Source organism: Ovis canadensis, chromosome 19 (assembly GCF_042477335.2).
Source record: "Ovis canadensis isolate MfBH-ARS-UI-01 breed Bighorn chromosome 19, ARS-UI_OviCan_v2, whole genome shotgun sequence".
NCBI classification, from domain to species: Eukaryota; Metazoa; Chordata; class Mammalia; order Artiodactyla; family Bovidae; genus Ovis; species Ovis canadensis.
This window is the reverse complement of record NC_091263.1, coordinates 26,316,066-26,329,009: the sequence shown is the minus strand read 5'-3', so window position 1 is coordinate 26,329,009 and position 12,944 is coordinate 26,316,066. Positions and strand designations below refer to the sequence as shown.

Below are 12,944 nucleotides of genomic sequence, written 5' to 3'. Positions count from 1 at the left end.
TATACATACCTTTATTTAAAAGTACTTTAGGGACTTCCCTAGTGGTCCAGTGGTTAAGTCTCTGCCTTCCAATGCAGGGGGTGTGGGTTTGATCCCTGGTCAGGAAGGTTTAAGATCTCACATGCCCTGAGGCCAAAAAAAAAAAATCCGAAACATAAAACAGAAGCTATATTGCAACAAATTCAATAAAGACTTAAAAAAATGATCCTCATAAAAAAAAAAAAATCTTAAAAAAAAGTGGGCAAAAGACCTAACCAGACACCTCATCGAAGAGTATCCACAGATGGCAAAAGGGGCATAGATACTCAACACAGTCATCAGGGAATCAGAAATGAAAGCGAGACACCACCACACATCTAGTGGAATGGCCCAAACCCAAAACTGTGAAAATGCCGAGTGCCTGTGAGCATGTGCACCAAAAGCAACTCTGTCACTGGTGGGAACGCAAAACGCCATAGCCGCCTGAGATGGTAGGCGGTTTCCTAGAAAAAGACTCCTTTTACCATAAAATCCGCCAGGGGGCTCCTTCCTCAACCGAGCTGAAACATATACACATATTAACAAAAACATGCACAAAGGTGCTTAGTGCAGTTTTACTCATTAATGTCAAAACTTGCACACAGCAAGTGAATGGATTAATAAACTGTGGTATATCCAGACATGGAATACTAGTCAGCACTGAAAAGAAATGAGCCATCAAACCACAAAAAGGCATGGAGAGGCCTTAAATGCATATAACTGTGTGAAAAAAACCTGTTCTGAAAAGGCTGCATAATTGTAGGACAGGAAGACTATTCTCTGTGAGATCATAATGATGGGTACATATTATCCATTTGTCCAAACCCATAAAATACACAACAGCAAGAGAACTGGAAGGTATACTATGGATTTTGGGTGATGATGAAGAGCCAATGTAAGCTTACCAGTTCAGCACATGTACCACTCTGCGGCAGGATGCTGACAGTGGGAGAGGCTGTGCCTGCATGGGGCCACGGGGTATATGGAAACGCTGTATAAATTTCTGCTCAATTTTTCTGTGAAATTAAACTACTCTGAAAGAGAAAAGTCTACTTTAAAAAAACAAAACTACAAAACGTGTAGGGTAGGTGAGCTGATCCACAGGAGGAATCCATGAACTGTGGCACTGAGCATTGTTAACACGAGTAGGCAGAGGTGAAGAACCCGGCTTCTGGACAAGACCTGATCTTGCTAAAGATGATGGGCAAGTGGAAAGGCTTTGTTTACTCTTGCCCCTGCCCTGACCCCCACATACACCATGGTCACTTTTGAGTAGTCAGCACCTCCTCCTCTGTCTCCACAACCCGTTTACCTTAAAAGGAAATTCAATCAGCTATGATACCATCAATTCCCAAGGTCCCAGGACCTGAGCCCTGAATTACCAGGACCTACCCCAAAGCAGTCCTGTCAAGGTTCAAACACCACCTCTGGGGCAGGAGTTACTTACCCAGCAGGCGAAGAAAGGCTGAGAAATGGGAACAAGTTCAGCCTTGCTCTGAACTTTCCAAAATGGACTCCCAAGGACTTGAATCTGGTATTTTTAGCTTGCCCAATAGCATGGGCAGAGGTAAACAGAAAAGGTCAAAGAGAGGAGTTCTTTATGCCACCCTAACAAACTTTCCTGAGCAGATCACCCTCTCTGGGGATTTCAGCTTCCCTATTTGTACAATGGCTTTACGTTGTTTATTAATACACCTTTTCACTTCCTGCTGCTCCCATCAACAGTCACCAAAGTGAAGCATCCTTACACCACCACAGACAATTTATTCTTTATTGATTAAAAATGAATGAAACATGCAGCAAAGTACAAAGTCCAAAAAAAAGGGGAGGGGAGGGGAAGTCAAATATTTTACATCTTCCATAATCTAGCATATGTCATAAGGAGGAACCTCCATTTATTGATACACCATTACTCTGTCCTCCAGATTATTAAGAGTGTCAGCTGGCTCTAGGATTTGGTTCACAACTTAAGCAAAAAATCCCAAACAAATCCATGAATCATTTAGAAAGACCATACGTTTTACAAATAGCATTGGCACATGTTACCTTGTGCTAAGTTAGTCCCTACCCCAGGACCCAGGAGATCCTAGGGATCTAGGGAGAGAGGTGTATCCTGGACCGCCACTCCCAGGAAGGAGCAAGACTGCTCACTAGGTCACGTGCTGTCTCACTGGCGAAGTTTCTGTTCACTCATTTCTTTTCAGCATCACTGCACATGCCAGCAAAGGGAGTCCACCATACATCATGCAGAGGAACTAACATGTCCTGGGGCTTGGTGTCTGGCTCCTAACTCCCAGCAGGGCAAAAGATGAATGGAAAAGAAAGAGAAAGCCCCAGCCCACTTCAGTTCAAAGGTCATGCCTGTCCCACTGCAGCTCACAGGTAATGGCCAGTAGGAGAAACTGAACAAGGAGATGGGCTGCTGCTTACTTCCAGCCTGGGCTTTTGATCACCTCCAAATAAAACTAGAATAGAGTGATGCCACTGCCCTCTGGATTCAGAAATAAGCAGACTATGAAGGGCTTACTTGAAACGAAAATACAGACTCTAAGGTAAGCCCTAGTCTTGTGCCAAAGGGGACACTACATCTTTCCCATAAACTTATTCCTACCTTCCTGTCCTTTCCCCCTCAACTCTCTTCTAAGAAAAGAAAAAAGAAAAGCTAAGTATCTGTCCATCAAGCTGATCAATCTTCTGTCTCCAGGCTCAACAGGCTCCCTCCTTTCACCAATCCTGCCAGGACTCTGGCATCTGATCCTCTGATCTACTTTCTTCTCAACCCTCTCACCCCAAACCATCCCTTCCCTTCCTCTCCAACACCCACCCCTTTCCCAACATGCCTTTGTATCCAGGGCCAGTGAAGAAAGCCCAAGGTTAAAACTACGAGCTCAGAATGAAATTAAAACTGTAACAAGTTAGTTGTGGGGAAAGCTTTCAGAGGTGCTCCAAAATAAAACTACGTAAAGCAATCTTGTTATTCACAAACCAACAAAGATAGAAAGGGATCAACTGATTCTGTAAGAGGCAGCTCTCCTCTTTCCATGGGGCCAAAGCCCATCTTTTTGTGTTGTTTTAAGGCCAGATTGAGGATCTCTTTCATTTGTAAAACTTGTTAGGGATAATCTGCAGTTAGATAAAGGCTGACTGTGAAACAGTAGGAAAAAAAAAAAATCAACCCCACTGGTGATTCACATATTGCATTACGAGTGCTCTTTTTTAAACCTAAAGAATAATTTATATTATTTCTGTAGAAAATCAAATGAACACTGTCTACTCATAAATCCTAAAAGTCACGGCACATGTGGTTTCACGTTCCATCTTGGGTCAGGTTCAGCACACGGAAGTGTGGAGCCCCTCCTAAGGGTCAGTGCAGGAGAGGGGTCAGAAGGCAGGCCTCTTTGGCCTAGGGCAAGTCTCCTTTATTGCTGTAGAAATCTCAGCCTTGCATTTCCTCATGACTCGGAGGCCAGGCAAATTGATTTTCATGGGAGGATCAAGGAGCAGTTTTTCTTCAGTTGTTTAAGATTTGAAATAAATACTTCCACACTGATATGAGTTATGATTTTTTCCTGTTCAAAACACCACTGCTGGGGTAACTCTTGTTTATAAGCCGTTACGTGATTTTTTCCCCTAAAAACAGTCCAAAGTTCTGCTTTGAAGGGTCCGATGGCTGAAGTTCGATTACAGTCAGATGTTTTGCACCAGCTGAAGTTAAGGCGAGCAACCCTTTCTGGAGCAAGTAATGAAGAGGGGTGCCTGAGAGCAGCTTCAGCAAAACGCTTAGAAACATCATCAACAAAACAAGAACATAGTTTAGGTTGCCTCCTTCTGAGGCTGTGCTTTTTCCTAACGAAGGTTGCTAGAATTCATATCAGATACAAAACAAAAAAAAAATCACTAAACTAAATTCTCTGGGCTCCAGATGAACAATCAACTTTTAATTGCTACTTCAGTGGTAAAGAGATATCCCAAGATGCCCACGTCCCATCCGGTGTGGGAGAACAAGCAGGATGAGGAAGCCCAATAGAGCTGCTACTCTCCACCCAGCGCCATCACTGGAGTAAGGCAAGATGAGCTGACAGACCTCCCTCCTGGGCCTTGAGGCACCCGGGCCAATTCTTAGATGGAGGAAGACAGGGGATGCGTGCAGTAAGTTTACTAACGGAACTCTTTAAAAGGGATGCTGGCCACTGGTGATCCAACTTTTCTTTCCCTGTGGGAAAAAGCAGGGATGATGGCAGGAAAAACATAAAAGAAAGACCTCTAAAGCTCCTAGCTGGGAGGTTTGTTGCTGGGTTCTTTGGCAGTACTGGGTTTAGGCCAACAGAAGCAACAGAGACACGCATGTGTGGAATCTCCTTCGGCTGCCTCTTCCAGGGCTGTGTTTTAGCTGATGCTGAGCTGGGCAAATCCTATTAGTTTACCATCATCAGGAATATCTGAGCCTTCGACACCGGATGCCTAAGAACCAAACAAAATGAGAAGCTGTGGTTATTCACAAAACAAAACTGCAGGTAATAATTAAAACTTACATGGGGATTGTGGGCGAGAGGGAAGTTGGGGAAAGGTCCCTGGGACACAAACAGGAGGCAGATAAAGGTGCAGGTGGAGTCTAGGTACAAAGGGGGAATCAGCCTGACAATCTGTTTTGAGAATAAACAGTTGAGGGCCTCGGGTAGGAGGCTTCCTGGAAGGGAGGGGGGAAGGGAGGCCAATGAAGAGAGACATCAGCCCAGGACATGGGGAGGTTAAATAATCACCAGACTTGATTATTCTCATCACTCAGGGAATATGGAAGCTGGTCTGCAGAGGCTGCTGGTATGTAAAAGTGAGACAGTTTAACAAGAAAGAAGGGATGAGTACCAGTTTGAAGGTGACAGATCGATTTGACTGGGGTTCTTCCACAATCTTCTGCAAATTAGCTGCCACTATAATCATAAAAACAATGAGAAGTTACGTAAATCCACATTTTAACCATATGTTAACAACTTAAACAGTAGTTCACAATCTCCTACATACAATCCAAATGTAAGCAGAAAGATAAATCGCTCCCTAAACAAGAGGTGTTTTAAAATACAAGTCCAAGTAGCACAAATAAATCTTACATTGTCAAATTAACTTTCTTTTTTTTTTTTTAAAGTTTATTTTGCTTAATTGTATTTATTCACCTCTTCTGACTGCACTGTGTGGCATGTGGGATCTCGGTTCCCAGGCCAGGGCTTGAACCCTTGCTCCCTGCAGCAGCAGTGCAGAGTCTTAACCACCGGACCACCAGGGAAGTCCCCAGATTAACTTTCTTTAAGATGCCGTATTAACTAAGGAACGACACTCCAGTTTAAGAGGTAGGACTTGCCTATTCACGGGCCAGAAAGCCCTAGAATGGGAATCAGCCAACTATGTATAAAAATGACAGAGACACGTGTACCCCAATGTTCACTGCAGCACTGTTTATAATAGCCAGGACATGGAAGCAACCTAGATGTCCATCGGCAGACGAATGGATAAGAAAGCTGTGGTACATATACACAAAGGAATATTACTCAGCTATTAAAAAGAATGCGTTTGAATCAATTCTAATGAGGTGGATGAAACTGGAGCCTATTATACAGAGTAAAGAAAGCCAGAAAGAAAAACACCAATACAGTATACTAACACATATATATGGAATTTAGAAAGATGGTAACAATGACCCTATATGTGAGACAGCAAAAGATACACAGATGTTAAGAACAGACTTTTGGACTTTGTGGGAGAAGGGGAGAGTGGGATGATTTGAGAGAACAGCACTGAAACATGTATATTATCATATGTGAAACAGATGGCCAGTCCAGGTTCGATGCATGAGACAGGGTGCCCAGGGCTGGTGCACTGGGATGACCCTAAGGGATGGGATGGGGAGGGAGCTGGGTTCAGGATGGGGAACACATGTACACCCATGGCTGACTCATGTCAATGTATGGCAAAAACTGCTACAATATTGTAAAGTAATCATGGTTCACAAGGCCTAAACTATTTATTATCTAGCCCTTTAAAAGTTTGCTGACTTGTCCTACATCATAGTCTTTTCCTTCAGAAACATGTACCTGTGGCCTGACTGTGCCTGTTCTTACTTCCTACTTTTTTTTAGGACTAAATCTGTGATGATTTTTTTCTTACCTCTTGGCTGCCCAAGGAGAGAGTGCATCCTCCATAATGGATTAGATATGGCCAAGCTTACTCTAACTTGTAACTTCTGTCATCATTTCTATGATCTCCCAGAGACCTGGATAAGCTTTCACTCACTATCATTGGGGGTAACAAAGCAAATTCAGAAGTGAGATTTTTCTGTTTTGTAGGAAGGAACTATCCCCCAACACCTCCTATTTCAACAAAGCCAAGAACCATTCCTAGAACTATTTGACCTATTCAGTAGAATCAAGGCCTGATTTTCTATATCCTAAGGATATAGGCAGAGAGACAAGGGCACAAGGGCAAAGCACAAAGTAGTTACCTATGACTAAATCCCTTCCATCGACGAGGCCGGCAGAAATGAGCTCCTGAGAGACACCCTCTGCTGTATCTGCAAAGACAAAGAAGAAAGCGCTCCATTTTCTTGTGCATGCATGTCCCTGCTAACTTTCAAAGCAGGTGCCGGCACAGCCAGACTAAAGCTCACTGCTAAATCCAGAGACCCAAGGTGGTGGTGGGGGGGGGGTGGGGGGTGCCTTCTTCCACACAAAGATTTTTCCTACCACTAGGATTACCTCAAGTGAGGGACTATCAGAGGTCAAGCTACAGGATGGAACCTGGATCCATCAATCGGATGGCAAGTATCAGCTCAGTGTAAAGATAACATTCTAATGATGGCATGCCTTAGACGGGATCTTGCCTTTGTCAGCAGAGCGCCTGACAGTGATGCTGCAGGAGAAACTGCTAGGCTGAGGGCAACCTTGGACCCAGCCCTGTGAGCTTGGGGATGGGACGGTGTGTGGCACATCTCCTGGGATAATAACACAGAATGATTTAGTCCCAATTAAATCTTTTTTTTGGCCAGACTGAGAGGTTTGTGGGTTCTTATTTCCCTGACCAGGGATTGAATGTGTGCCCTTGGGGGTAAAAGTGTTGAATCTTAACCACTGGATCACTAGGGTATTCCCTTCAATTAAACCTTAAGAAAACAAATTTTAATCACTTTTCTTTGGGGATCACACTCCTAGTTTTTTTTTTAATTCTTTTTTTTTTTTCCCCTAAAATCATTTTCTTCTGTATTCTGGTAGGCTTTCCTTCACATCCAGTCATCCCAGGTTTTACTATCTGAGTACATACAGTCTGTGGGCATACAACTAGAAACTAAACAGAGGAGGAGAGAGTACCATCAATTAACCTCGTCTCTCACTGACTCCTTCCCAAGGCCTGAGCACTAAGCCCGCAGAGGGAACGAGAGGACCTCTGGGAAGGGGCTGTGCCGAGGACCAGTGATGTGAATGAGGACCTTAAAGAGTGACTCTGCCTGGCTTTAGGACAGAAATCAGATACATCACTGTACATGTGCATTTGTTCTCACGTTCTCGGCACTTCAGTGAGCTGCTCATGAGACCGAGGCAGCAGACAGACTGAGCCTGGCACACAGGACAGATACCCAATAGCTGTGAGCCATTTTGCAAATACGAATTCTGAGTAACAAAGGTAAGAAAGAAAATTATAAACCTTGTCCCTGGGAGAAGTTCATGGACAGAAACTATGCGTGACGGGGCTCGGCTTCAGCTGGGAGGGAGGGGACTGGAAGCCTTGCTGTTTCCTTACTGTCAAGTACAAACATGCTCAGTAATAAGAGACGGAATTCGGCACACTGGCAGATCCGAGTCTGAAGTCCAACTACACCTCTTCTCAGCTGTGGGAACTGTAACCAGTTACTTTACTCTCTCTAAACCTTAATTTCATCATCTGTGCAACGGGGACAATAATCTTTCCTGAGGGGCCATTTTGAAAATTTAATGAGATGCTGCTCAGTACAACGTCTGCCATAGTAAACTGGAGCTATATTTACTACTGCTTGTATTATACTTTCTAAATTAGGTAGTTGTAAAGCAAAAACAAAAAAAAAAACTGCGTTTCTATTTTATTCACACGTACCCTCAACCTTTAGGCCAGGAACATTTTTATCACCCTTTAAGAGGAAAATATACCTAAAGGACAGAAAATTCACACACATATTCTTCAAATGACAAATGAGCAGTTATTTTGTTTTCAATGTTTTGATTTTGATGCCTCACCTCTCCCAGGAGTAAATTCAAATCGAATATCATTTAGTTCTTTTTTTGAATTCCTATGAAAAAAAACAAAATGTGTAAAATAAATTTCTGAATTTATACATTCAGAGTCTGCCTACATGTACCAGGAAAGCTATGCCAAGAGAAAGATCTTTCTGTCTCAAAGACCAGATGATCTGTTCTAATGAGCTCACACCGAGGGCTCAGAGCAAACGACTCAGAGTGATCATTTATTAATAGCTGTGCTACAACTCTTTTAATCTATGTCCTTCACTGGTCAATACACGCCCACTCTCATCCTTACACCCAACAAGATGACCTATTAAACTAAGAGGAATCTACGGAAGAGCACAGGGAGGTGTGACTAAAATGACAGAGGCAGCTCTTTTCTTCCTTATCTCCACTCCTGCCCCCCACAGCCCTCTGCTGAGGACAGCCCCTTGCGCACTACTGGGGACCAGTCTGAGCAGACTCATAGAATGAAGTACGTGATGTGCCCTCAATTCCACAGGGGTTCAGAGGAGAAGGATAAAGAATATACAGATTGGGATAATGAGGAGAAACTTTAGAAATACTAGTAGTTTTTTTAGATAGGATGTAATGGAGAATTCCAGGGATGGGGGAGCCTGGTGCGCTGCCGTCTATGGGGTTGCATGGAGTTGGACACGACTGAAGTGACTTAGCAATAGCAATGGACAGGAAGGCTTTGGGAATGGAGAGAAGACGGGGACAGGAACGGGGTCCATACTGGTAGAAGAGTTAGTAGAAGGCTCCAGAGATTAAAATGTGACTGACAAGGGATAGTTACAGTGATCGCTCACCACACCAAGTACTGAGATTAACCAAGCTCCCTGGAGGTTCTGATTAAAGATGGAGAAATTAGAACACCATGTATAAAGGCAGACGTGCCTGATCACTTAGGACCCAAATCCATTTTATCTAAATGATGTGGAGGGCTTAGGTCTATCTGACACATGCTTGATGCTACTGAAATCGTGCTTAAAGCACAGCTCCCCAAATCCAGCACAACCTGCCCAACAGGGATTTTCTCCCTCTCATTGCCTCTCTGCACTTGTCTACATGGACTTATACTTCGCTGCATATCTACTACTAAAACTTGCTTTTAGCTATGCTAGTTCAGTTAAGTACATAATAAAAATCAACTTCTAACAGACTTGATTATTGCATTTCATTTTCTCCTTTCTCAGTATCTTAGCACAATAGCTAATAGTGCTGTACTTAGTCTGCTTAATATGTAATTGTTCAATCTATTCTTTCTGAAAGATGAGTAAAATTAAGGTCAAATGTTCAGTATCACTTTTGTGATGTGACTGTAATGCCAAGTACAAACACCTTCAAAGATAACAATAAGCTAAACTGAACTTCAAAATCTTCATCAATGAGAATAAGACTCCAGTCTCCTCTTCCATAAACAAGTCTGGAATACAGTCCATTAAAAACCACTCTTCAAAAAGCTAACTGCACCACTTACAAGCATCCTGCATATGTCAAGTAATATTTCATACTCTCTATTAACTGATCTAAGATTTTAAAACAAAATTTTTAAAACAGACAAGTAGTATTCTTTGTACACAATTAAAATAGGATGAAATTACCAAGACACTGTATGATTCAGAACTATTTGGGTCCAGGTAAAGAAAAGGTAGCCAAATCTGCTTTCTTCAGGTTTATGGCATAATTTCATTGCTCCTAGTGGTAAAACCAAAACATTTTCCAAAGGGACAATTAACAGAGTTTGGGACTGACATGGACATACTGCTATATTTAAAATGGATAACCAACAAGGACTTATTGTATAGCATAGGGAACTCTGTTCAATGTTATGAAGCAGCCTGCATGGGAGAGGGTGGTTTGGGGAAAGAGCATGTCCATGTATACATATGGCTGAGTCCCTTTGCTGTTCATCTGAAATTATCACAACATTGTTAATTGGCTATATACCCCAATACAAAAAAAGTTCAAAAAAATAAATAAAACTCTGAATTTTAACCACCTCTCCAAAAAATAAATAATTAGTTCAAAAAACCCCCAGAACATTCCCCAAATAGGTCTTGCTGCCTCTGCTCTAATTATGGTCATACTGAGATGACTAGGAATTCACATGTGGAAAGAGGAATGAGTCAATGGTAACTCAGATCCTCACACTACTGCTATTATATCTGAGGGAAATAATACACCCGAAAGCAAACACACACAGTTCTATCCAGTTACTCTCAGGCATGCACTATGAGAAGGAGGAGTAACTTCCAAAGAGAAATCAGCACATTCAGAGTATTCAGAAAAGAACAACAACAAAATGTCTTACTTACCGTAATCTTAGTACTAGACTGATTGGGATCTTGGTTTCTTGTGAACCTGCTCCTGAAGACAGAGCCTAAAAAGCATTGAAAGGTATAAAGTCATTGCCTGGAGTACTGAGTGTGGTGGTGACTGATGCTCGTCTAAGAGATGAATCGTCCACGTGGCAGCAATTTTCTTCATCTCCAGGTGTGGGCATCCTAGTCCCCAGGACTCCCTGCTGCGGGAGGACATGCACCCTAAGGCAGCAGCAATAGCTGAATGTCAGTCTGAGTCAAACACAATTGGAAAGATCATTGTCAAACCTACATGAAATGCCATACACAGTCACATTTCAATTTTGCGTTTTTCAGACCTCTGTTCCCCTCTTTAAGAGTGAAGAACAAGACACTGGATTTTCCCTTTAAAAAACCTGCCATTGGCCACACATCTGTAGTAAGGCCTAAACTGGCTGCTGCTCAGGAAACCACCCAACCTGGAGGTTCCAGATCTTTAATCCTCTGAAAACCATAGAGCTGTCCCTTGCTTACTGGAGGATGTACATTCTATTTAGGCTGTTTATAAAATGAATCCAATCTTTTCATCAGTTTTCATAAGATGACTATCTCCTTTCCCATATGATGGGCAGAAATGGAAAGTTTAGGCAAAGGAAAGGTTAAATGTAGTCAGGACTCTAGTCTGGAAGCACTCAGAGCAGTGGTCTCCAAAGGCAGAGTACTGCTGGGATGCAGATGAAAACATCTGACCTTCTATTTTTATTTTTTCCTACCTGAATTTTAGAAAAAACAAAATAAAAACACTGCTACTGTTTAATAAACGCGTGGACTCTGAACTGGTACTCTCGCCATGGAGCACAGGCGTATGTTGCAGACAGTACTGCGCTTTCCCAGGGGAAGAGTGGTGGCTGCACAGCAGCGGCGGGGCGCTTCTCAGGGGGCCTTCACTCCCTCAGCACTCACAGCACCTTCTGATTCAATAAGGTCATGTGTGCCTGACTGGGTGGATTCACACATCACTTTATGGCATTTTAATAAAATCAACCCCACAAAACTGACAGGTATCTTAAAAAGAGCAGCGCAGGAAAACCACGGTTTGGAGACAGTATTAACAAAGACGACAGAAGAGTTGGCAGTGCTCCTCAGTGGCAGCTGCATTCTAACCTTGAGCAGAACAAGGATATAACAAAAAGCTGACAAGACAGGGGAGCCCTTCTCATTCGGTCCACTGTCCAAGCAGCAGACACTGTTACGAGAAGGTCCCGCCGTGACAGTGTGCAAGCGTCTCGCCCAGCCTCCTGTGGCACTCCTGGAGCTCACTAGGTGGTCCCTCAGGTGTGCAAGGCCGAGCAGTGGCATATCCTGTGAGTGGCTCCCTTTGGGGGTGCGGGCAGGCATTGAGACCGGAAGACAGGAAGGAAGCTGACAAGAAATTTCAATCCCCCAAACTATTGCTGTTTGGGATATTTCCATCATTAACTTATTCTGGTGCTCAAAAAACGAACCGTGTGATCCTTGTTAAACTCTCTTATCTGCATACACGTGAAACTGTGAGAACAGAATTTCTAACTTGCTTCAGAATCTACCAGGACATCATCCTTAGTGCACAAGGCGGTGTTGCACGCCAGCCTCCGCCTTCTTCCTCCACCCAGAAGGCTGACCATGGAAGAAAGCAGGCCCTGCTGTACCTGAGCTGCTATCGCTGGCTCTGCAGTGGGTGGCAGGGAGACTTGAGTGGGTTGCGCAGCCGTCGGCCCTGCTGGCTGAGGTAGATGAGCAGAAACCTGTTCTGGAACTTGGAGTAAAGTACCCACAGGATCAGTTGTGGAAAATAGCTGTAACAAAAACACAAGCAGCGCTGTGTAAGCTTAGAGGAGAGGGAGGTGGGCCTGCTGATGGGCAAGCAGTGTAGGAGGGGCAACCTTTTCAAAGCAGTTCTTATGTATGAACTGGCCCATCTCTGCAACCTCATACACCTCTTTCAAATGGAAGTCAAATATGTCTATGCTTTTCTGTTTTTAAGAACTTTTGAGGTGTAAATTTCAGTCAGTTCAGTCACTCAGTTGTGTCCAACTCTTTGTGACCCCATGAACCACAGCATGCCAGGCCTGCCTGTCCATCACCAACTCCCAGAGTCCAACCAAACCCATGTCCATCGAGTCGGTGATGCCATCCAGCCATCTCACCCTCTGTCGTCCCCTTCTCCTCCTGCCCTCAATCTTTCCCAGCATCAGTGTCTTTTCAAATGAGTCAGCTCTCCACATGAGGTGGCCAAAGTATTGAAGTTTCAGCTTCAACATCAATCCTACCAATGAACACCCAGGACTGATCTTTAAGATGGACTGGTTGGATCTTGTTCCAG

The 12,944-nt window shown here is 43.5% G+C and overlaps 1 protein-coding gene across 1 annotated transcript in view; it reads right to left on the bottom strand.

The window, feature by feature from the left end:
* Window positions 1-1,775: 1,775 nt before the first annotated feature.
* Window positions 1,776-12,944, bottom strand: part of OXSR1 (oxidative stress responsive kinase 1) — an 85,042-nt gene continuing 73,873 nt past the window's right edge. Inside the window, exons 13-18 of the mRNA XM_069561485.1 lie at window positions 12,271-12,417; window positions 10,598-10,662; window positions 8,271-8,323; window positions 6,509-6,577; window positions 4,882-4,946; window positions 1,776-4,479 (exon numbers count right to left, since the gene is read on the bottom strand). Coding sequence (XP_069417586.1) covers window positions 4,405-4,479; window positions 4,882-4,946; window positions 6,509-6,577; window positions 8,271-8,323; window positions 10,598-10,662; window positions 12,271-12,417 — 474 coding nt within the window. The 3' untranslated portion in view covers window positions 1,776-4,404. The remainder of the gene's footprint in view (window positions 4,480-4,881; window positions 4,947-6,508; window positions 6,578-8,270; window positions 8,324-10,597; window positions 10,663-12,270; window positions 12,418-12,944) is intronic.